Here is a 23716-nt window from a genome sequence, read left to right as displayed (position 1 = left end):
GTCAAATCGTGTAGTGACTCCCCCAACGCAAATAACCATAAAGGTTTAAAGACTTACAGGTAAGTTTTCCTATTAAAACATGACATTCATGCTACCGGCACATTATTGAAGTTAATCCAAATTGCCACAGAGGTCACTTATTGCCATCACAATCAACTATGAAAATATTCAAGCATACTTCCTTTCTCCAAGAAAAGGTTAAAACATTGTATTTGTCATCTCTGCTTTCCAAGCTATAGGAAACAGAATAATTAACATAAAAAAATACAAAGGAATACTCCCTCCAATAAAGATCTGCTAGAGGTAGAAATTTAAAACAGTGTATACTGTTTTATCCCCAGCTATCAGGGAACAAAATTGGTGTTAATCTGAAAATTATATTAATGGCTGTTGCTTACAATATTGAAGACAGACCACGGGCAATAATTTATCCCTGAATTTCATATTCAAAATTTTCCCACGTTAATACTATCATGACAGTTTTTACTAGTATATATTTGTTTTAATGAAAAAAGTGCTTGCTTTTGTATCCAGGTAATATAAAGACAAGACATTGTAAACATCTCACAGACTGTATTAATTTATAGTTTGAAATCATACATTTCAAATGGGCAGATTTTATTCTTATTTTCCCAGTTTCCTAACAGTGTCTTTGATAAAGGCTTTTGTGACTCACTTAGATTGTTGAGATCTTCATATATTTCAGTGATCCATGATGAGTATGCTTTCAAAAAGTGTTCAGTTTAGTGTGGCGAAAAGACACTAATTTCTCGGTTACTTGAATGCATTTTTACTGGCCTGTGATACTATTAAATTTAATATTTCCTAAAAATGAAAGGTTTGATGCTTCCTTAAGTTCAGCTGAGCTAGAAAAAAAATGATTTTAATATTAAAAGAACAGACACATTTTATGTATAGATTGCTTAGGTCCAAGTGAATAAAAGTCTCAATTCCAGATGTTGAATATGAGAGGATCCTTAGACTCTTCTAAAAATAACATGTGCAAAGCATACAAAACAAAAAAGAAGATTATTATGGACTTCAATACTATTAGTCATCAGCATGGCAGACTTGGAATAGACAGCTTCATGAAGACACTAGAGATAAAGTTTTTTTCTACTGAAAGACAATTCTGGGCTTCAAGGAAAAAGTAAACTCGAAGACATTTCCTCCGTTTTTACTTGTGTAGTACAAATATGCATGGCATAGTGTATTTCTGAAAAAGCAATAGACATATTAAGAAAATAGACACTATTTCTAAACTTTGTTAGGAAGAAGAAGGCACCACTGATTTGAGGTTGTGTCCTGTCATTTGATAGTTGCTTTTGAGTTGTTTATTTCAGGATTTGCTCTTATTAAACTTTTTTCCTGGTGATATCACTCGAGACCATTATTGTGGTTTACGGACCACAAACAAGACACATTCATAGTAGTATTTCATCATGGAGAGATCATTCACAGTGTATGTTGACAAGACAGATTCTTTTTCCACCTGCAATGCAAACAGTCATGATGATGATGACCACCTTGATGATAGCACTAACAAATACTGAATACTTTTAAGTGGCAGTTGCAATTTTATATATATTCTAGGTATTAATTCATTTATTCATACAAGTACTACCATAAGATTGGTACTATTAGGAACCCTACTTTCCAAAGAGCAGGTTATTGAAGGTCACACTGCTAATAAGTGGTAGAGCTGGGGCTCTCACTCGGGCAATCCAACTCCAGAGCTACCAAGCTACTGTACTATGTTGCTTCTCTTCATCTTTAAGAACTCATCTGTTATTTTTTAATGCACAGAATGTTTCTAAATAAACGTACAGCTAAAACACATAGTCAAAGTATCATACAACTGCATAGTAATGCACATAATAAGAAAGGTTGAACAGTACAGAAGCAGTGTAGTAAACAATATCCCTCTTGACCTGCCCTCCCATCCCCACTTGCTTCCTCAGAGCCTAGTCTACTGGGTAACTATTAGTCTACAAAGGCCAATGATATGATAATGGTGAGCTACCATTTATTAAAAGGCGATTATACCAGGGATATAGTTTTGCATTTACATACACATTATCCAAAATCCTCATAATTCTAAAAACTATGCACTTTATGGATAAGAAAACAGAGAGGTTAAGAGAAAGGACAGTAAATGTCATAATATCATCATTCCTGGCTAAGTGCTTTGGAAGGTAAGCTTTGGCAATACTTCATTCCACCCTTACCTCTAGCTGGAATCCATACTGCAGAACAACGTTTTTTAGATCCTCATAGCTCAATTCTATGGAAAGTTCATTTGCCAAATTTTCAAAGTGGTACAGCAGAGGACCTATGGTTTAAAGATACTATGAATGAATTACTTAAATATAAAAACACACTAGCAGCTGTGTTAGATTGAACTCCAAGTTGAATAAACTGGGTAGTGGATAAAAAGGAGAAGTAAAGAACATTTACATTTGCCAAAGACATGTATTCAGACCCCTGAAACTTTGGCCCAGTAACTGACATTCGAGTGCTGGGCTATGTCCACAGGAGTGAGTGCCTCTGGTATACCAGCCTTGTATCGTGATTCTCTACATCATGGACCTTACAAATGTAACTCTTAAGTTACTATAGGACTAGCTGCACCAGAGAATGCTAAGTCCCCAAATTTCAAGAGTATACTGTAATTATAATTCCATAAGTAAATGCAGAACTAAAGCTACAAACTGGTTATCAAGTGAAAACAGAAGGACCCTCAAGCTAGCAGGGGGTTGAGGGAGGGAAGTAGTGAAAGAGTTAGAGGCAAGGCTGCTTGGAATGAAGAGATGACACTAAGCTGGTTTTTTAAATGCACAGCTCATATCCTAGCTCTAACACCAACTATGTTTCTGATGGCAAGCCACTAATTCTACCCCATCTGTAACATGACTTTAATATGAGGTAATATGTAATATACCTGGCATATAGAAAGCGCTAAGTAAATAATAGCTATTACAACTTTTTATTTTTATTTATTATTGTATTTTGTTAATCTTCACTCGAGATTATTTTTTCCATGTTATAGAGAATATTTTTTTCCATTTAATAGAGATAGTCGAAGGGAGAGATAGAGAAACAAAGACAGAGAGAGAGAGAGAGACATCGATTGGTCACCTCCTGCATGTGCTCTGACCCGGGCTGGGATCAAACCTGCAACCCAGGAACATGCCCTTGACCTAGAATGGAACATGTGACCCTCCAGTGCATGGGCCGATGCTCTATCCTTCAAGCCACGCTGGTCAGGGCTAGCTATTACAACTTTTTAAAATGACAGTTCCCTTTTTTATTTTCTCATTCTATATAGCCAAGAAACTAAATAAAAGAAACTGTCATCTGACTGAAACCAGAGTTTACAATCTTTTTTTTTCTTTATTGATTTTTTAGAGAGAGAAGGAAGAAGGGAGAGGGAGAGAGAAACACTGATGAGAGAGAACATCGATTGGCCGCCTCCTGCATGCACCTCACGGAATCAGGCCCACAACCTGGACATATGCCCTGACCAGAAATCGAACCGATGACCTCTTGGTGCATGGGTCGATGTCAACCAGTGAGCCACACCAGCTGGGCTAATTTTACAATTTTTTTTTTTTTTAATCCTCACACGAGGACATTTTTCCAATTTTTGTACAGATAGAGTGGGAGTGAGAGAGAGAGAGAGAGAGAGAGAGAGAGAAACATCGACGTGAAAGGGACACATCGAGTGGCTGCCACCCACACGACCAACCAGGGCTGGGGACAAACTGCAACCAAAGTACATGCCCTTAGCAGGAACCGAAGCTGGGTCTCTCCGGACCACAGGCCAACGCTCTAACTGCTAAGCCAAACTGGCCAGGGCTAATTTTACAATTTTTTAATGTCACATTTTCCCCAAGCTATCAGCCTCATCCAAGCAACATCATCATTCTACAGTTATACTTCAGGACTAACACTGACAATCTTCTGTTTACCTTTCATTGGGTTATTTATAAATCCGTGACCAACTCATAATCTTCACCCCTTTCTTACTCCTTACACCCATGCTAATCACAGAAGATAAATGTAACAAACAGGACAGTTTCTGTTCCTAAAAGGCTCACCACTCTATGGAACATACCTTAGGGTTAAAAAGTTTTTATCCCCCTCCCCCCTTTTTTTAATTCTTCAAACAAGGACATTTTTCCATTTATCTTCAGATAGAGTGGGAGAGCGAGAGAGAGAGAGAAAGAGAGAAACACTGATGTAAGAGAGACACATCAACTGGCTGCCTCCCGCATGACCCCAAAGAGGGCCAGGGTCCAAAGCACAACCGAGGTACGTGCCCTTGACCAGAACAGAACCCGTGACTCTTTGGTCAGTGGAGGACACTCTAACTGCTGAGTCAAACTGGCCAGGGCTCTCCCCTATTTTTTATCCTATGTAAACTAGACAAAAATGACTAAATACAATTTATATATTAGTGCTCTTTTCAAAATATGTTTCCCTATCAAGCTTAATTTCCTGTTCGTTTTATTACTAGTAGTAAAAATGACATTAGTGGCCATTTACTGAGCACCTGCTGTATCCTAGGCCATCGGGGAGCCTTTGAAGCCTTTTAATAAGAATGTCGAGCCTCTTGGTTGCAGTTTGTCCCTGGCCCTGGTTGGGTCGTGCGGGTGGCAACCACTCGATGTGTCCCTTTCACACTGATGTTTCTCTCTCTCCCTCCCACTCTATCTGAACAAAATACCAAAGAATGTCCTTGGGTGAGGATAAAAAAAAGAAAAGAATGTAGAGCCTTATGGCAGTCTTTCCAGCTCTAAAGCATATGCTGTTCCTGCTCTATTGTTTTAAAAGCCTCCAACAGTTTTGTTTTACTATATCCACATGAAAACATTTTAATGATTCTTATCCTCAGGCCATATTTTACTTCTGCTCATGCTGTGTTTCATCTAGAAAGCTCCAACTCTCCAATTCAAGCTTTATCCATGCTCCAAAACCTTGCTGAAATCAAGTTTTAATATAACCCATCCAAGTTTCCAGCCCTGCAGCTTATTCCCTTAATACAGTATACTTTAAACTTCATTGAATGAGTGTACACTGCTCACTGATTACTTTTCATATACTTAGCACTGTTTTTAAAAACAGTGCTAAGTATATGTTAGGCATACAGTCTCCTATTACAAATGGTACTTCAATATCTCTGTGCACATTTCAGGTTTTTTCTTTACAAAGACATTCCTTGAAGTGGAATCGCCAAGTCAAAGAGAATAAACATTTTTACTGACTTGATTCAGACTACCAAAATGCTTTCCAACAGAGATGTAATAGTTTTCACTTACAATTGCAATGTTCAGCACTTGTTTCAACACTTGAGAAAGTGCTGGGAATGCAATGGTAGAGTCACTTTGGATAACAGACTGGCAATTTCTTATAAAACTTTACATATACACACCACGTATGACCCAGCAATTCCACCACTAGGTACCCACCCAAGAACAATGAAAACCTGTGGCCACATGAAGATTTGTACTCAAGTGTTTATAGAAAGTTTATTCATAATTATAATTTGGGAACAACCCAAATGTCCATAAACCAGTGAATGAATAAACAAAATATTGTATACAGTGTTGCTCAACGCAACAAAATGGATGAATTTCAAAAACACTATGCTAAGTACAGGAAGCCAGACACAAAAAGTAACTTGCTGTATATTTCAAATATGTATGATATTCTGGAAAAGGGAAGTCCATAGTAACAGTACACTGACTAGTGACTGTTCTGTACGAGGTGTGAGAGGAGAGAACTGATTACACAGGAGCACAGGGGAACTTCCTAGGGTGGTAGAAATGTTCCCTGTCTTGACAGAGGTAATGATTACATGACCCAGCTTTTAAAATACACCAAACTGTACATTTAAAAAAGGGGTGAATTTTATTATATGTCAATTATCCCTTCTAAAATATCTGACTTAAAGAAAAAAGAAGAGAACTGCCTGACGTTGAGCTGAATGGAAGTCCTACAACTACGAAATTAAAGCAGTAGCTACCACACCAAGACTGGTAAGAGGGGCAGAGGCTCGGAAGGGCTGGTCCTACACCCATGTGTGGCAGATAAAAATCAGGAGGATACCTCGGCTGGGAAGGTCCTCCCTGAGGAGTGAGGGGTCCCTGTCCCACACCAGGCACCCAGCTCAGGGTTCCAGGGCCAGGAAGAGAAGTCCCCAAAACCTCTGGCTGTAAAATCCAGCTAGAACTGAGTGAGGCAGAGGGAGGATGAGGCTGAGGGAGCCCCAGGCAGTTCCTCTTAAAGGGTCCGCACATGAACTTACTCGGACTTGGAGGGGAGGCAGCTTGAGGGGTGCCAGAGACTTATAGGGGAGGACTGAGCTGTTTGGCCTCAGGACAAGGGCTGGAAAGAGGCTTTCTCCTGGACAGATGTGCTGGTGGAGGCCATTGTTCCTTTGGTGAGCCCTTCTCTGGGGTGGCAGATGGCCACCATATCTGGGATTCCAGCAGTCTGGCTCACACTGTTTGCCCTGCCCTGGTGATTCCCTGAGGCCCCGCCCCACCCAACTTTCGGGCCCACCCAAGGTGTTTCCAAAGGCTTTATCACAGGATTGGCCTGTCTTGGATCCTGCTTCAGAGTTTCCTAAAATCTCTCAAACAAGCTGCATCTGGTCTCAGCAAGCCCCATACCTCTGGCTAAGTTGCCCCAGGCTTTTCACTAGAAGCTGCCAGCCTTGGTTCACAACTTGGCTTTTTCTGGACACCTTAAAGCCCAGCACAAAAGCAGCCATCTGCAGATCACTCTGTAGCTTATGCCTGGTGGCCCCAGGTATAACACAGGCAGTAGCTGACCTTGCCCCAGAGCCAGCACACCCAGTGGACAGCTTCAGACCACATAGAAACACCACCATCCAACCACCTCCACAAGTGACACACTCAATGAGCGAACTCAGTGGGTACCAGAGCCCTGATGAAGTAAGTCTTGCTCTGGGTGGTGGGCCCCTGCACAGCTGATTCTCCAAGGTAGTCAGAGGCCAGTGGTCAGTGGGCATAGCCAGTTCTTGGAGCTAATCAGCATGAGTAAATCCCTCCCATTGACATGCCTCCCATTCAATTACAACAGAAGGGTGTACAGTCCACACTGGGGTGCATCTCAAGGGCCCAGCTGGGGTGATCAGGGAGGCTGTGCCACTGGATCCTACAGGACACCTAAAACAACAGGCCACCCACAACAACAGGCCACCCTACAAAGCCTAGGAAACATAGCAGCTCTACCTAATTCATAGAAACAATCACGGGGAAGCAGCCAAAATAAGGAAACAAAGAAACATGTCCCAAATGAAAGAAAAGAACAAAACTCCAGGAAAAGATTTAAACAAAATAGAGATAAGCAATCAATCAGATGCAGAGTTCAAAACACTGCTTATAAGGTTGCTCAAGGAACTTGGTGAGACATTTAAGGAACTTAGTGAGACCTTCAAGGAACTTAAGGAGACCTCCAAGGAACTTAGTGAGAACATCGGCAACATATAAAAGGACCAGTCAGAAATGAGGGATGCATTAACTGAAATAAAGAATAATTTACAGGAAATCAATAGTAGAGTACGTGAAACCAAGAAGTAACTGTAGATCTGGAATATAAGGAAGCAAAAAAACCCCCAATCAGAACAGCAAAAAGAAAAAAGAATCCAAAAAATGAAAATAGTGTAAGGAGCCTCTGGGACAACTTCAAGTGTGCCAACATTCACATCATAGAGGTACCAAAAGGAGAAGAGAGTAAACAAGAAATTGAAAACCTATTTGAAACAATAATGACAGAAAACTTCCCTAACTTGGTAAAGTAAGGAGACATACAAGTCCAGGAAGCACAGAGAGTCCCAAACAAGATGAACCCAAAGAGGTCCACACCAAGACACATCATCATCAAAATGCCAAAGGTTAATTACAAAGAGAGAATCTTAAAAGCAGCAAGAGAAAAGCAGTCTGTAACCTACAAAGGAGCTCCCATAAGACTGTCAGCTGATTTCTCAAAAGAAACTTTGTAGGCCAGAAAGGAGTGGCAAGAAATATTCAAGGTGATGAAAAGCAACGACCTACAACCAACCAAGACTACTCTATCCTGCAAAGCTATCATTTAGAATTGATGGATATATCAAGAGTTTCCCAGACAAGAAAAAGCTAAAGGAATTCACCACCACCAAACTAGTATTTATGAAATGTTGAAGGATCTTCTTGAAGGAGAAGAACAAAAATATGAACAATAAAATGCCAATTAATACCTATCAATCAATAATTGAATCAACAAACAAAATGAGCAAGCAGAACATAGAGAACTTTTTGTTGCTTCCCAGATGGGTGGGGGCTGGAGGGATGGGTTAAAAAAATGAAGGGGTTAAGAAGTATAAATTGGTCGTTAGACTGATGAACCTCAAAGGGAAGGGGGGAAGAAGGGTGGGATGAGATAAACCAAAGAATTTCTATGCATATGTGCATAACCAATGGACACTGACAATAGTGTGTGGAAGGCAGGAGGGGGGCAGGATTGGGGAGGAGGGGGTCAATGGGGTAAAAATGGGGGGCATTTGTAATACATTCAACAATAAAGATGATTTTAAAAAGAAGAAAATAAGCATTTTTATTAAACAAAATATTTGCTGAGTTGGCAAGGAAAATGATAGGCCATACATCCTTTTATCTGGATTTCCTTGAGACTGCTTAGTTTGTCATGTTTATTTAGTCACTCATTCTTTAAATGAACATTCATCAAGCACCTAGTAAATGCCTGGCACTGGATATTAAAGATGAATAAAACTTGGACATACTCCTTAAGGAGTTCTTTATTTTCTCAACTCTCGTGTCTCTTCACATTATTTTAATGGACCTAACAGAGGAACAAAGAAACATTTTTTTCCTTGACCATAAATATAATGCAAGCTCTCCTAAAAAAAAGCTGAGATAACATGAAAAAAGCACACAAATAAAATCAAACCCATCACTAATCTTTCACTGACAGACAACCACTTGAAAACATCATATCTCCTTGCAGTCTTCCCTTGATGCATTAGTATGAGACAGTACATATTCAGTTTTGCATGTTATACTTCATTAGGAACATGTCCTTTTTTAATTAATCATTTCTGGAGAATTATTTTCCTATATGGCTATCCTATGACTATTTACCCATTTTAATACTGTTAGAAATATAGGCTCAGTTCAAGTTTTTGCTGTGGATGTTTGGCTATTAATCCACTCTTTAGTCTTTGTCCATATCTTATTTTCCTCTAACAGACTTCTATAAGTATAATTAATGTAACAAAGGTATGCAATAGTGAATGCAATTATGTAACAGGCTGGATGACAACTATTTTAGGCTTTGTGGGCCACCTACAGTCTCAATCACTTATCCATATTTATAACTTCCACCTCCCCCCAAACCTTTAAAAATGTGAAAAATATTCTTACTGCTGGGCCATTCAAAAATAGGCTGAAGGCCAGATTTGGCCTGTAGGCTGTACTCTGCCAAATCCTGTCCAAATGTATGAAGTGTTAAGATTTTCCATATGTTATCAAATTGTTTTCCCTGAAGAAGGCTTTATTACTGTATTCCTAAACTTCAAGTAAAAAAAATTTAAAAACCTACCCAATACAACAAGTAAAAAATGGCATCTCATTTAAATTTATGTGACTAGCAATGAAGGTTAAAGACTTTGCCCCCTTGCCCGGCCGCTATAGCTCAGTGAATTGAGCATCATCCCATGGACCAAGAGGTCCCAGTTTGATTCCTGGTCAGGGCACATGCCTGGATTGCAGGCTCGATCTCCAGTAGGGGGCGTGTAGGAGGCAGCCGATCAATGTTTTTCTCACGTTGATGTTTCTCTCTCTCTCCCCCTTCCTCTCTCACTAAAAAAATAAAATAAAATAAATCAATGAAAAAAAAAAAGCTTTTCCTCCCTTTATATGGATCATTTACGTTCACTCTTTTATAACGTGGACATTTATGTCGTCTATTTCACTTCTGGGTAAATTTTCTCTTAAAGACTTTTTCTTCCCTTTCCAATTAAAAAAATAAAAAATAAAAAAATTATACATACACACACATGAGCATTTTTGGATTTCAACATTGGGCAAATACTACTGGAATCTAGTAGGTAGAAGCCAGAGATGCTGCTAACCATACTACAGTGTTCAGAACAATCCTCCCCACACCCAAATGTCACTAGTACCACAACTATGAAACCCTGGGGCAGAAAGAAATTCAAGAATTATTATTTTATTTTATTTTTTTATCCTCACCCAAGGACATTTTTGCATTTATCTTCAGATAGAGCAGGAGGGAGAGAGGGAGGAAGAGAGAGAAACATCGACTGGTTGCCACCCACACAACCCCAACCGGGGCTGGGGAAAACTGCAACTGAGGTACGTGCCCTTAGTGGGAACTGAACCCAGGACTCTCTGGTCCGCAGGCCAACGCTCAAGAGCTATTAAGGAGCTTTGGGAGATACAATTTGTAGACTGAGTACAGATGATAAGTATGAAAAGGGGTAAAAGAGTTCTCCTGGTTTTTTGATTATGGGAATCAATGGAACAGAAAAGGCATGGGGGAAACATGGGCATCATCTCCTTGACATACACAGACTTGGAAGTATTTGTGGTGCATCCAATTTGGACATAGTGGCTCAAAGCATAAGAGAGAGATATCTGGACCAGATTCAGACTGGGAATTCAAAGAGTAAGAGAAGCAACAGGATTAGGTTGGAGTAATCTCCTAATACAAAGTAAGGGATGAGTACGGCATAAAAAGTGAAAAACACTGAATAGAGACCTGGAGCACATGGATATTTAAGGAAAAATTGACTCAGATGTTATTCTTTTAAATTCTTTAACTTATACATAGGAAGAATTTTATTTGCAAAGTATTAACCTTCCAAATGACTGTATTTAAGAACTGTCTCTCTCCCTATTCCAATTCTAAAAATTGTTTGAGAAACTCTGTGGTAAGAGTAGAAGCTCTCCTAACTGATCTCCCATTAACCAACATGCCCCATTACCTCTGATGCTCACGACCAATCACGGGCCTTTCCCTGGCACGTCTACTCTTATCAAACAGTATGCTTCCCAAGCGCCAATTTTATTTGTTCCGGGCAGTTATAATTATTTTTATTATAAACAATAAAATATTAATGAACCAATAAAATAAATGGCCAAAAAGAAAAGTTGTTTCTATGAAAGTTAAGTTGAATGCTTTAGAAATACACAAAAACCTTACCATATCTCAGTAACTGGAATCAAAATTTTAATCACATACATACACTGTCAGATTAATGCTAAGTATAAGCCGATCCAGCGAAAGCCTGCAGAGGAGCTGGTTAGGCACTCCAGGAATCAGATCCTGACTCTCCAGTACCTGACTTCTAGCTACTTGACCCAAGACTCAGGTTCTTCACCTATACAGTAGCAATAATGCCATTTCAACATAGGATTGTTTTGAGATCAAACAAGGTATTCATAAGTGGCTAACAATGCCTAACCCACAGTGAGCAAACAGCCAGTAGGTAATGTTTTATTTCAGTCATTCCTTGGGAAAATAAATACTTGTCTTTTACAGAAGACCTAACGTTTGAGATACTTGTTTCATATTATGATTACATCATACAGCTAGCTGCTCTCATCTGTCCCATGGCATTCGAAAGAGAAGTCTGGAAAAGGCCTACTACTATACGTACGCTTAGTCCTACTGGCAAAGTCCCTGGTGAACTCACATCACTAAAAAAGAGCAGGTGATAGAATCCACCAACAGAACCAAACCAATCTTGAAGGCTAAGGACTCAAACAATGTATATCTGACTTTTAAGTAGTATATTAACCCTCATGTCTTTCTTAACATGGATTATATATCTCACTTAACATGGATTATATATCTCACTAAAAAAGAAAATTATACTTACCTTGATAATGTCATTATTTTCCCTTTATTTTAAAGAAAAAGGATATTTTAAAAAGGAGGATAGCCCTGGCCAGTTTGGCTCAGCAGTTAGAGCATTGGCCTGCGGTCCAGAGAGACCCGGGTTTGGTTCCCGCTAAGGGCACGTACCTCAGTTGCAGTTTGTTCCTGGCCCTGATTGGTCGTGCGGGTGGCAGCCACTTGATGTGTCCCTTTCACGTCAATGTTTCTCTCTCTCTTTTCCTCTCTCTCCCTCCCACTCTGTCTGAACAAAAAATGGAAAAATATCCTCGAGTAAGGATAAAAAAAAATTTAAAAATAAAATAAAAAGGAGGATAAAACTGTAATTTCCCTTATAATCTGGCTAGGAGGGACCACATCACACTCATCATTTGATTTCCAGCACCTAGCATCAGAATGCAGTAAGTTTTCTGCATATATGAAATTATATTTGTATTCTTTCTTAAATTCAAGGTAGTCACAAAAGTGATCACCTATTCCCCCCCCCCCCAGTATGTATATGTACTAGGAGGAGGTTTTCATGGGATAGCTAAGTGCTTTCCCTGAAATGTTTCATTATAGAAAGAAGGAAACAACACTTTCTTGTTAACGGGACTGTTGTCTCCATAAAGTGGAGGGTGGGGAAGATGAGGTAAAGATTATCATCAAATTAATAATCAGAACTCTGAAATAATGAATGCTGTGAGAAACCTAGTGAGATATGCAGCTTGGGGACTTCCACTACTCATGGAGGAACTAGCTGGGATTGGAGGAATGGCACCATTAAGTAGGATGCAGTCTAAAGGAAAATGCAGAGGTTTTTAAATATGTACAACATAATTATAACTTTTGTGAACATTTGGTACCATGAAGTTACCAAAAGAAGGAGAGTTAAAATCCTAATAAATACTGAGGAACTTACCTAGATTTATCCAAATTCCACCTGGCTTGAGTATTTTCCATATTGTGTCAATATAATCAATTACATTGTGAGCTGTGTCTATGAAGAAACAGGTAGCAATACAGTCCCAGGTATCTATTCAAGGAAAATAAAATTACTACATTTGTAATATTATTTTGACTTTTAATTAATTCCATAAATGTACCAGTTACTTCTTACAGAATATTAATATTTCATTTAACTTCAGGGATATAGAAGCTAAACTCTTCCAATCAACTACTATAATCAAAGTAGCTGAATAATCAAAATTTATGAGATAAACTTTGCAATTCATAAAAGTTTTTATTAACAATTTGATAAAGTAATCCATTTGGAAATCATTTTTATAACTTATATCACTATATAGCTTTAACAAATGATATAAGTTGTATTTGTAATTTATTTACTTGCCTTCAGTTATAATCAGTGAAAATGATTTGAATTTTAAATTGTGATTTCTTTCAACCAACATTAACTACCAGTTCTGAAAGGTTTCAGAAAGACTGCAGGCATACTTTCTCTCTCTTTTTTTTATCCTCACCCAAAGACATCTTTTTTTTTTTTTCTTTGCATTTATCTTCAGATTGAGCAGGAGGGAGAGAGGGAGAAAGAAAGAGAGAGATACATCAACTGGATGCCACCCACACAACTCCAACTGGGGCCTGGGACAAACTGCAACCGAGGTACGTGTCCCTAGTGGGAACTGAACCCAGGTCTCTCTGGTCTGCAGGCCGACGCTCTAACCGCTGAGCCGAACCAGCCAGAGCCCTACTTTCTCATTAAGTTCTGCTCTTAAAGAGACCTTCCCAGGTAACTGTATAAAATAGCAGTCCCTCCCCGGACCCAATCACCCTCTTTACCCTGCCATAGTTTTCTTCCTCATAATATTACTTTGTTGTTGCCTCTCTCTCCCTGTAAGAATATATAAGTTCCTGTGTACAGGGACTTCGTTTTGCTCACTGCTCTTTCCAGTGCCTAGAACATACTGCCACTTAGCAGGTGTTCAACAAATATTCATTAAATGAATGATTTACTGACCCCTGAACATTTCCCTCTCTTCCTCTCACTGCCAGCCCCCCGCCTCTCTCCTCCTTACCATCTCCCCTTTCCTAATACCTAGCACAAATTTCTTCACTAGTTTGCCAGGCTGAAGTCCAAACTTCATAGCCTGATCACAAAGGTCCTCCGCAATCTGGAACCAACTTACTCCTCTAGCCATATCTCCCATTAAATCTCCAAATAAACCTCCCTTTCCCCAATGACCTTATTCACTCGTATCTATGTACCTCTACCTGCCTCGAATGCCATTCCTCCGTATCCTTCAAGTCACAGCCTCTCCACAGAGAACTCCCTTCTCACCCAACCCACTTCCCTCTTTACTGCGTTTACTACTCATCTGAACTTTGTTTACATGTTGTCTTCTATTAATAGGCGCAACGGATTCTAAATTTCATTTTTTTTAAATCCTCACCCAAGGATACATTTGCATTTATCTTCAGATAAGAGTGGGAGGGAGGGAGGGGTAGAGAGCGAGAGAGAGAAACATCAATGTGAGAGAGATATATCGATTGGTTACCTCTCCTGCAAGACCCTGACCAGGGCCGGGGACTGAATTGTAACTGAGGTAACTGCTGTTGATGAGAATTAAACCCTGAGACCTTTTGGTCCACGGGCTGATGTTCCAACCACTGAGCCAAACTGGCCAGGGCCAGATTCTAAATTTCTTAATCGTTGGATCTTATACTTCTTTCGATCTCCCATCAATGCCTTATACATGACCTTTAAAATATTCTAAATTGTCACTGAGGCATACATCATATTCTGCCATCAAAATGAATGACCAAAACTTCAGCTTAGTATAAAATTAGCTCATTAAACTTAGAATAAAGTACAAGACCTTTAAAATGCTTGCTTTAAACTTACTGCATTCTGAGTATATCTCCTGAAAATCTCCTGCTGTCATAGAAAAGTTAGAACCAGGAGGAAGACTGTGAGGGTCAACATCAGGGAAAAAGATGGGTCGAATCTGATCAGCTGACCTCCGGTTATTGCTAAACTGGTGGATCCAGGGATAAAGCTTATATTTATTAATTTCAGAACATCTGCAAAATATGAGCATAAATTCAGTGTTAACTAAATATTTCACCACAAAGATCTACTTTAAACACTAAAATATATTCTGTTTCATCAAAGGTTTGCTTAATTAATACTTTAAGAAGTGTTACTACTACACCCCACCCAGTTATCTGAAAATGCACATAAACATGCAGATGAGTAACCAATCATGAATGAAAAGACAGAAAAAAATTAAATTCTGAGATATAAATGTGTTGTTCATTTCAAGTTTTAAAAATGTATTTCCGAACTTCATAATCAAGTAAAAAAAACAGTCCAAGTATTTTTTCAAAAAAGTTATGGGTTTTGTTTGATACCTATTTTAATTATTTTGTACAACCTTCTCATGTTTACCTTCTTATCATCCTCTAACTCATACTGCCACCAAAACAAATTATTTAAACAGGTAGCTATTTTTTTTCTAACACACCTCTTCTGGTTTTAAAATAACCACTCTTTTCCACTGCTAAGAGGCCACAGAGGTTCTGACAGATCTTTCCAACTCAGTCATGTGAGCTTACTTGGCCATTTGATAAGAATTTTGTAAAGAAAAAAGATATCGCTACACTGTACTCTTACTCCACTGAAGAAACAAAAAGGTGAAGAAGTTTAAAGAACTGAGAAAATGCTCCTTCCTGAATCATTGTTAGTCCCGAAATTCACACAGAAATCATTTCAGTTTCATGGAATGCTAAGTCACTTTCTAAATCCACTAACCCATCCTGATCAAATTTCTGTCAATGAGGCAACTGATTAAATTTAATATAAGAAATATTTATGGTATATATCATAATTAAACACTATGTGCTTATCTTCAAGTTGAAAATTGTTCAAAAGTAGGTCAATCTGATTCTGAGATATTACTATTTCTAGCAAAAAGTAAATTAAATACCTGTTGAGTACAAAGTTGGAAGAAAAGAGCATAAAAAAACTCCATTCATTTCCTTGACAAGCATAACCTAGCATAGCTATTTCCCAGGCCAGTCTTCCTAGTCCAGCACCAGGTACCAGAATATTTACTTTAGAAGGATCCCTGAAATGAAATAAGGCAATTATGTCCAACCCCTTAAAGAAAAAAAAAAAAGAAAGAAAAAGACAAAATCCACATTAACAACTAAAAACTTTAATAACAAGCTTACTCAAGACTCCGACTACTTAAAATTGAGAAATACTTCTAAATATCAATAAAAAATAGAGACATAAGGAATTATCATATGTTCAGATTTTAGATAAGGGTTTTATCCCCAAATCATTACTTTTCAGAAACAGGTAGTCAACTTATATCTGAATACTTATGAAGATACTCATATTCCTAGTCGCTGTCACCTGAACAACAACTGTGTTAGGAAGACAAATTATCCTAAAGGGATCCCAATACATACAGAGATTGAACAAAATTATTTTATCATATGAGATGGTAAACAAAACAATTTTATTTCTAAATTCTGTATCTAATACAATGGTTCATATGACTACATAGATTAAATATATATACATTTTAATGTGTCAGGTATCTTTAAAGTCTTATATTTCAGTTGGAAAAAGAATTTGGAGGGGAGATAGTCTCATGTGGAAAATGGGGACCTGTCTTCTCACTGAGAATATACAATGGCAAATATATCACACCAAATCAGAACACAACCAAACTATTCTCCACTTATTTGCATCACTCTACCACCATTTCCTTTGGTATAAAATCCACCATTTCACTTCCAAACTACAACAATTCGCCTTAGCAAAGCAAGAACCTTTCTCAGGACTTCTGGCAAATAAATATAATCTTAAGGAAACTAAAATGGTATTCTTATAGAAAAACCAAAGAAAAAATGTGTATAATCAGTTATCATGTCGGTTATAAAGGAATTTCTCTATTGTCTGTATTCTGCAAATTTAGTTCATAAACCAAACCCAACTTTCAAATCTAGTCCCATGTAGAATTTTTTTGTATCTTCAAACTACACGGTCCATAAGTTCTGTGTGGTCCAAACAGCAGCAGGGCTGTTTACTAGTATGATACGATAACCTTTGCATTTCCCACTTTGAAATAAAAAACAAACAGAACTGTGGAGCTTTTGAAAAATCAGTCTACAAATATAGTAACATGGGAATTTACCCAGGGGCATTCAGCCTTAAGTATTTACATATAGAACATGTATTTATAAGAAAACCTTAACAAAGTTTATTTAGTTTCACTGTTGAATTTTACATATACAACATGGCATAAACCAAAATTTGTTAAGAACAATTTATGATAAACAGGCTTATTATGATTAGTAGGACATCCTTTAATCCTCGACATGGACAAACTAATTCCAAGGTGCCACGTAACAGTTTTCACTAAAACAAGATGAAATGCTTTCTTCTCATTCTAGATTATATACATGTGTACATGTGTGTAAACACTCAAATTTTCAATGAAGAGGGCATATCCTCAGTCCTACCTATATATTGGCTATCTAACAAAAATATACAAAACTTTAATATTAGAATGTGAAAAACTCCTAGCTGTAGAAGGCTGTGCTACCCCACATAAAAGGACCTGCCACTATGGCATCCCACCCAGGCCTCTCTTTCTCCCATTTCCACTCCCTACCAGATCCAAACCAAACCCTTCCTCTCCAGAATTACCTCTTTTCTTTTCCGTTCCCATTCACCCAATCAAAACATGTATTTTTCCCAAGTGGTTCTTTTCAGCTTAGAATATATTTTTTAAATCAAAGTAATGAAAGTAAAAGGATTTGGAAGTAAACTGAGTACTTAAATCTTTATTAAAATAATCACTAATAATAAATTTCTGAATGGCTAATAATCTGCATTAAAAATTATCATGCAGAACAGAGATGAGTCTCAATGGCATTACTCTGGGTGAAAAAGTCAATTCCAAATGGTGACAAATATACTGTTTGATTCCATTTATATGGCATTCTCAAGAAGACAAAACTATAGTGTTTTATAAGCGGTCATCACAGGTTAAGGGTGGGGAGATTATCACTACAAACAGAAACAGGATTTTTTGATGGATAATGGAACTGATCTGTATCCTGTTGGTGGTGGTGGTTAGGCAAATATACATGTGCTAAATTTCATAGAGCTATACACCAAGAAAAGTAAACATTACTGTGTTAATTAAAACAAAAAGAAAACCATGCAGAAATTAGAAACCATGCTAACCTTAAGGGTAATTTTTGTTAATAAGGGTACCAACAATTGTTTTGTTAACTGAAGGAAAGTTAACTTATGACTGCTATCATGAAATTCACCCTAACTAATCAGGGCTATAGAACTCTCTACCCCCACCTTGTGGCAGAAAGTTGCTGTATAAAACTGCTCTTAAAAGGCAGTCACCAAGCCATGGAATGCTGAATATTATCAAGGCCCCATTTTAAGCCTTAGTAGATTATAGATCTACCAATTACTTGTATTGTGACAAAAAGGATTTATTTCCGTGGGCATATAAAAGAATACACATTAAAACAAATCACTGAAAAATAATTAAGAGTCAAGCAATAAATGGGATGGAAAGAATTTTCCCCTAATTCTTTGTTCTTAGCTAGATTGCTTTTCATTGGGTCTTTATAGAAGAGATATTAACAGTATAATGAAACATCCCTTTAATTTATAAAGTATATGAAACTAAGGCATTCTAAAAAGCACTTTCTGCTATGAATCCTTATGAGGTGTGGGACACTTCTATGAAGGTATTCCTGTGGAAAATAAGAGAAATATAAATCTAAGTATAGACCCTTATGGAAAGCTGACTTCAAACAAACAAACACACAGGAAAAGAAGCATATAATATGTGGCTCAATAATCAAATGTTGCCTGCTGGAGATTCTTAACAAAAATAGGCAAGCAAACAAATTTACCTAGTTATTAAGGTCCAAATATGAAGACACAGAATATTTAGGACAAATGTAACACCCCTGGATAGTAGTGGGGAAAATTTAACAGTTTATTCCATAGAAACAAGAATGGAGGAGGGTACATTTATAAGGACTGAACAGAGAGCCTTGTGTGTCTGAACAGGCTGTGTTGTGGATCACATTTGCACCACCCTTTGTGCTCCGACTATTTTACAAGCAGTAAATGTTCTTTCAAGAGATTTCCTTTACTGGACACACAATGATTTTTGCATTGTAGTCACAGATTAGCAAATTCCAACACAAAATATTTCCTCTTGCTGTGTCAACATGACAATTAGCTGAGCCCTGGTGGTAGGAGTATGCACTACCTTCAAGCATCAAAAGTGTTAAGTTCTGTTTGAATCACAGAAATTCACTCAGAGTTCAATAGTGAAAGCCACTAACTAACCACTTGTGGCTGGCTACTGAACACTTACAATGTGGCTAGCTCTGAGATGTGCTGCAAGTGTAAAATAATGTCGGATTTCAAAGACTTAGTTTAGCCCTGGCCGGTTTGGCTCAGCGGTTGGAGCGTCGGCCTGCGGTACAGAGAGACCCGGGTTCGGTTCCCGCTAAGGGCATGTACCTCGGTTGCAGTTTGTCCCTGGCCCTGGTTGGTCGTGCAGGTGGCAACCACTCAATGTGTCCCTTCACATTGATGTTTCTCTCTCTCTCTCCCGCTCTATCTGAACAAAAAATGGAAAAATGTCCTCGGGTGAGGATAAAAACAAACAAACAAACAAAGACTTAGTTTAAAAAAGGAATGTAAACTCTCATTAATAATCTTGTAAGCTCATTATGTTGAATTATTTTTTATATAGATATACTGGGATATTAAAAGTGTATTATTAATTTCACCTGCTTCTATTTACTTTTATGAAGCTACTAAAAAATTTAAAATAACGTATGTGGCTTGCACTATATTTCTATTGAGCAGAGTTGACCCATATAGTGAAATGATAAAAACACAACTCTGAACAAAAAACAATTGAGAAATGACATCATAAACCATTATATGAACTTCTAAAGCATACAGAACAATACAATGTTTATATTGTTTAGCGCAGCAATTTTCAACTGGTGTGCAGCAAGAATTTTTAAAACATACAATACCTGACTAATTTAGTCAGAGCACTGACGTATTTTCCTTTAGATTGTCAAATTACAAAATGACAACAACGAACACAATAGCCGTCTGGTGTGAATTAATCAAAATTACACCTTTTTTTTTGTCAGATCGGCAAAAAACATATTTTGTTGTACTGCAGAATTTTTGTAATAAGTTTTTATGTGCCATGAGATGAAAAAAGGTTGAAAATCGCTGGTTTAGGGGATATGAGCATACAGTTAATGTAAAATAAGAGTAACAAATTCATGTTAATTATTATCTCTGGAGGGAATGTGCTCTATATATGGTTTGAGGGCAGTTTCAACTGTAACTGTAATGTTTCTTTTTAAAAATACAAAAATTTCTGCCTGGCCAATGTGGCTCAGTGGCTGAGCGTCAACCCATGCACCAAAAGGTCACTGGTTTGATTTCCAGTCAGGGCACATGCCCAGGTTGTGGGCCCGATCCCCAGTGGGGGGACATGCAGGAGGCGGCCAACAGATGTTCTTTCTCATCGATGTTTCTATCTCTCTCTCTCTCCCTTCCTTTCTCTCTAAAATCAATACAGAAAAAAAAAAAGTTAAAAAAAACTGTTATTTAAAAAAAAAATACAAAAATTTCTGAATATAACAAAATGTTAAGGTTTAACAGAACTAGGTATTGAAATGAATTAGAAACCAGGATTAGTATCTAGCCCCTTCAAAAGTATGGTTCCAACTTACCGCTTTTATTTATTTTTTAAATGTTATTATTGATTTTAGAGAGAAAGGAAGAGAGAAACAATGATCTGCTGCCTCTTACGTGCACACTACTGGGTATCAAGTCTGCAATCCGGGAATGTGCCCCGACTGAGAATAGAATCAGCAACCTCCTGGATTATGGGATGATGCTCAACCACTGGGCCACACCAGCCAGGGGTCCAACTCACCTCTTACTCCTAACAAAAAACTCCATCTATCAATTACCTTCTCACTTATTCCATAAAACACTTGCTCACCTTAATCTTTAGAGCTCCTATACATCCACAGAAACTCAGTTTAAAGTATTACCTTATCTATGAAATCTTTTCCAAATATCCTAAAGCTGGAATTCATTTCTCAATGCTTTCAGCACTTCATTCATACCTGTTATAGTTCATATTTCAAGTTCTTCACTTTGCTTCTTTCATGTTACAGGTTAGCAACTGACCCATAGGCCAGTCATCTGTTTTTATAAATAAGGTTTGACTGGAACATTCATTTATGTATTGTCTATGGCTTCATTCAACAGAGCTGAGTAGTCCCCATACATCACATTGCCTGAAAAGCCTAAAATATTTACTAGCTGGACCTTTGTTTCCAGTCTTTTGTTATTATAACATTAAAACTAATATCCTTGACATAATTTTCCACATGCTGAAGTATATCTGAAGAAAGCATTCCCAAAATCGAATTACAAGAGTTAAAAGATAAGCATGTGATTTCTCTTAAATATTATCAAATTGCCTCCATAAAATTTTACTAATTTATTCCATCAGCAACATTTCCTTGCACTTTCGGTGACAGTTATATAACTTCTAAATCTTTGCAATGTAATAAGTGAAAAATGGCATCTTAGTGTGATTTTTATATTTGTATTTTCTTATGAGATTGAGCATATTTCTTTTCTTGTAAATTGTCTTACACTATTTTTCTAAAATATTAGTCTTGAATTGTTATTATTCTAGATTTGTACGCACTTGAATTCTCAAATTGTATGAGCTTGAGATCTAGATCTGAAAGAAATCTGAAATATATATCTATCTTTGGTCTAAGAGGACTTTCAGGATGAGAGAGAAATCTATTTTCAATTTCTATGCTACTAATATTATTTTGGCAGCTGACATTTCCTCCATTTTCTCTTTTCAAATGCTTTCTTTTAAAAGAAAGAATCCTTTCGTAAATTATACATTATATTCTTTAAGTGGAAAATGCTTCTTTAAAGCTCAGCGTATTTTTTCCTAATATCCAACTATATAAAATAAAATAAAATAAAATAAATTCAATATAGTCAAATTATACAATATCTTTTTTTTTTTTTTTGGTACGAGCCCCTAGTGGGAACTGAACCCGGGACTCTCTGGTCCGCAGGCCGACGCTCCAACCGCTGAGACAAACTGGCCAGGGCTACATTATCTTCTTAGACAAAAGATACATATTGAAAGTCAAAGATATAACAGATTTTTCTCCCACAAAATATCATTTAAAATTCTTCTAAAAAAGAATGAGTTAATGAAATTAAGATTTTTCAGTTTTCAGGATTTTCACTCAGTTCTTAGGATTCATAAGAGAATATGAGTCTAAATGGTAGTGATTTGTCATTTCAGATAGGATTCAAATTTAAGAATGTTTCCTCAGCAACTATAAACTTTATAGCACTAAATTCTTAAGCTTATAACTAGTGAAGTGTTTAGCATTCAACACAATTAAAATAGCATTTGCTCATATGACAAACAGACCCCCAATACAAATGTCAGCCCGTGACTTCAAAGCCGCTTGTGCTTGCAGACATGGGCATTTGAGAATTCTGAACAGGAACAAATTGGACAAACTGATAAGACAAGTGTGTTTCCATAGGAAAAATATTTTAATGATGTAAGTATAGTTCATTCTATACATATTTAAGTAAATTATCTTTTATTGACAGCTCAGTTAGAAAGGCCTTTATTGAAATTTCAAAAAGAAGAGAACACAATCAGCTATGACATAAATATGAGTCAATTCAGCCTGAGTGTCAAGACATCAAATGCTTGCTATAGCATAAACAGGATCCTGGGAATTTATCTGAGACCCAAACTTGGCCAGCATTTATCTCGAGTCAATCTGGATTCTGAAGAGCTTTAATTATGCCTCTTTTTTGGGATTTGGGACTTACTTTTCATGGAAAAGTTATGACTTTAATATGGATATGGACTTTATTGTGTTTTATTAGCTTTATTTTTTAAGGTTTTTTCATAGCTTATCTACTATAAGGAAATCAATCTAAATTAAACATGCAAAACAAATGACATAAGAAGAAATGTTAATTTTTCCAATAGTTTCAAAAACAGCAAAATAATTTGATAGGTATTTTGGCATACTTCATTTAAAGCTTAGAAATTCCTGTCTACTTTTATAACATTGATTACTTCCAGGAAAGGGAAATGAGTGGCTAGGTAACAGTTATGGGAAGGAGACTTTATATCCTTTGAAATTTTTAAAATTTTGAACTCAGTGAAATGTTCTACCTATTCAAAAACCATTTATTTTCTTACACCTTACAACCTATTTTTCAGAGACAAAGATAATTTGAATTTTGAGAAATACCTGGACTTTATGTTTACAGAAACTATTAAACTATTATCTATTATTTTATAGAGCAGAGCACTGAATATAAACATTGAGAGCACCAAAACTAGAAACTTTAAGAATATAATACCCTTTAGAAGCAATGTTTATAAAAGTTCATAGAATTTGCACTGGCCGGTTTGACTCAGCGGTTAGAGCGTCGGCCCACAGACCAATGAGTCGCGAGTTTGATTCTGGTTAAGGGCACGTACCTCAGTTGCAGCTTGTCCCTAGCCCTGGTAGGGTCCTGTGACATGGAGGCAACCACTCGATGTGGCTCTATCACATTGATGTTTCTCTCTTTCTCTCTCTCTCCCCCCTCCCACTCCATCTAATGATAAACAGAAAAATATCCTTGGGTGAGGAATAAAAATGAATA

At 37.3% G+C, this 23716-nt stretch overlaps 1 protein-coding gene across 1 annotated transcript in view; it reads right to left on the bottom strand.

Moving 5' to 3' along the window:
- Positions 1-1018: 1018 nt before the first annotated feature.
- Positions 1019-23716, bottom strand: part of CARNMT1 (carnosine N-methyltransferase 1) — a 42387-nt gene continuing 19689 nt past the window's right edge. Inside the window, exons 4-8 of the mRNA XM_036261479.1 lie at positions 15876-16016; positions 14792-14970; positions 12851-12964; positions 2229-2332; positions 1019-1492 (exon numbers count right to left, since the gene is read on the bottom strand). Of these exons, the coding sequence (XP_036117372.1) occupies positions 1391-1492; positions 2229-2332; positions 12851-12964; positions 14792-14970; positions 15876-16016 (640 nt within the window). The 3' untranslated portion in view covers positions 1019-1390. The remainder of the gene's footprint in view (positions 1493-2228; positions 2333-12850; positions 12965-14791; positions 14971-15875; positions 16017-23716) is intronic.

The sequence above is a fragment of the Molossus molossus genome, unplaced genomic scaffold (genome assembly GCF_014108415.1).
Source record: "Molossus molossus isolate mMolMol1 unplaced genomic scaffold, mMolMol1.p scaffold_m16_p_14, whole genome shotgun sequence".
Classification (NCBI taxonomy): Eukaryota; Metazoa; Chordata; class Mammalia; order Chiroptera; family Molossidae; genus Molossus; species Molossus molossus.
The sequence above is the reverse complement of the archived record's forward strand: the minus strand, read 5'-3'. Positions and strand labels throughout refer to the sequence as shown.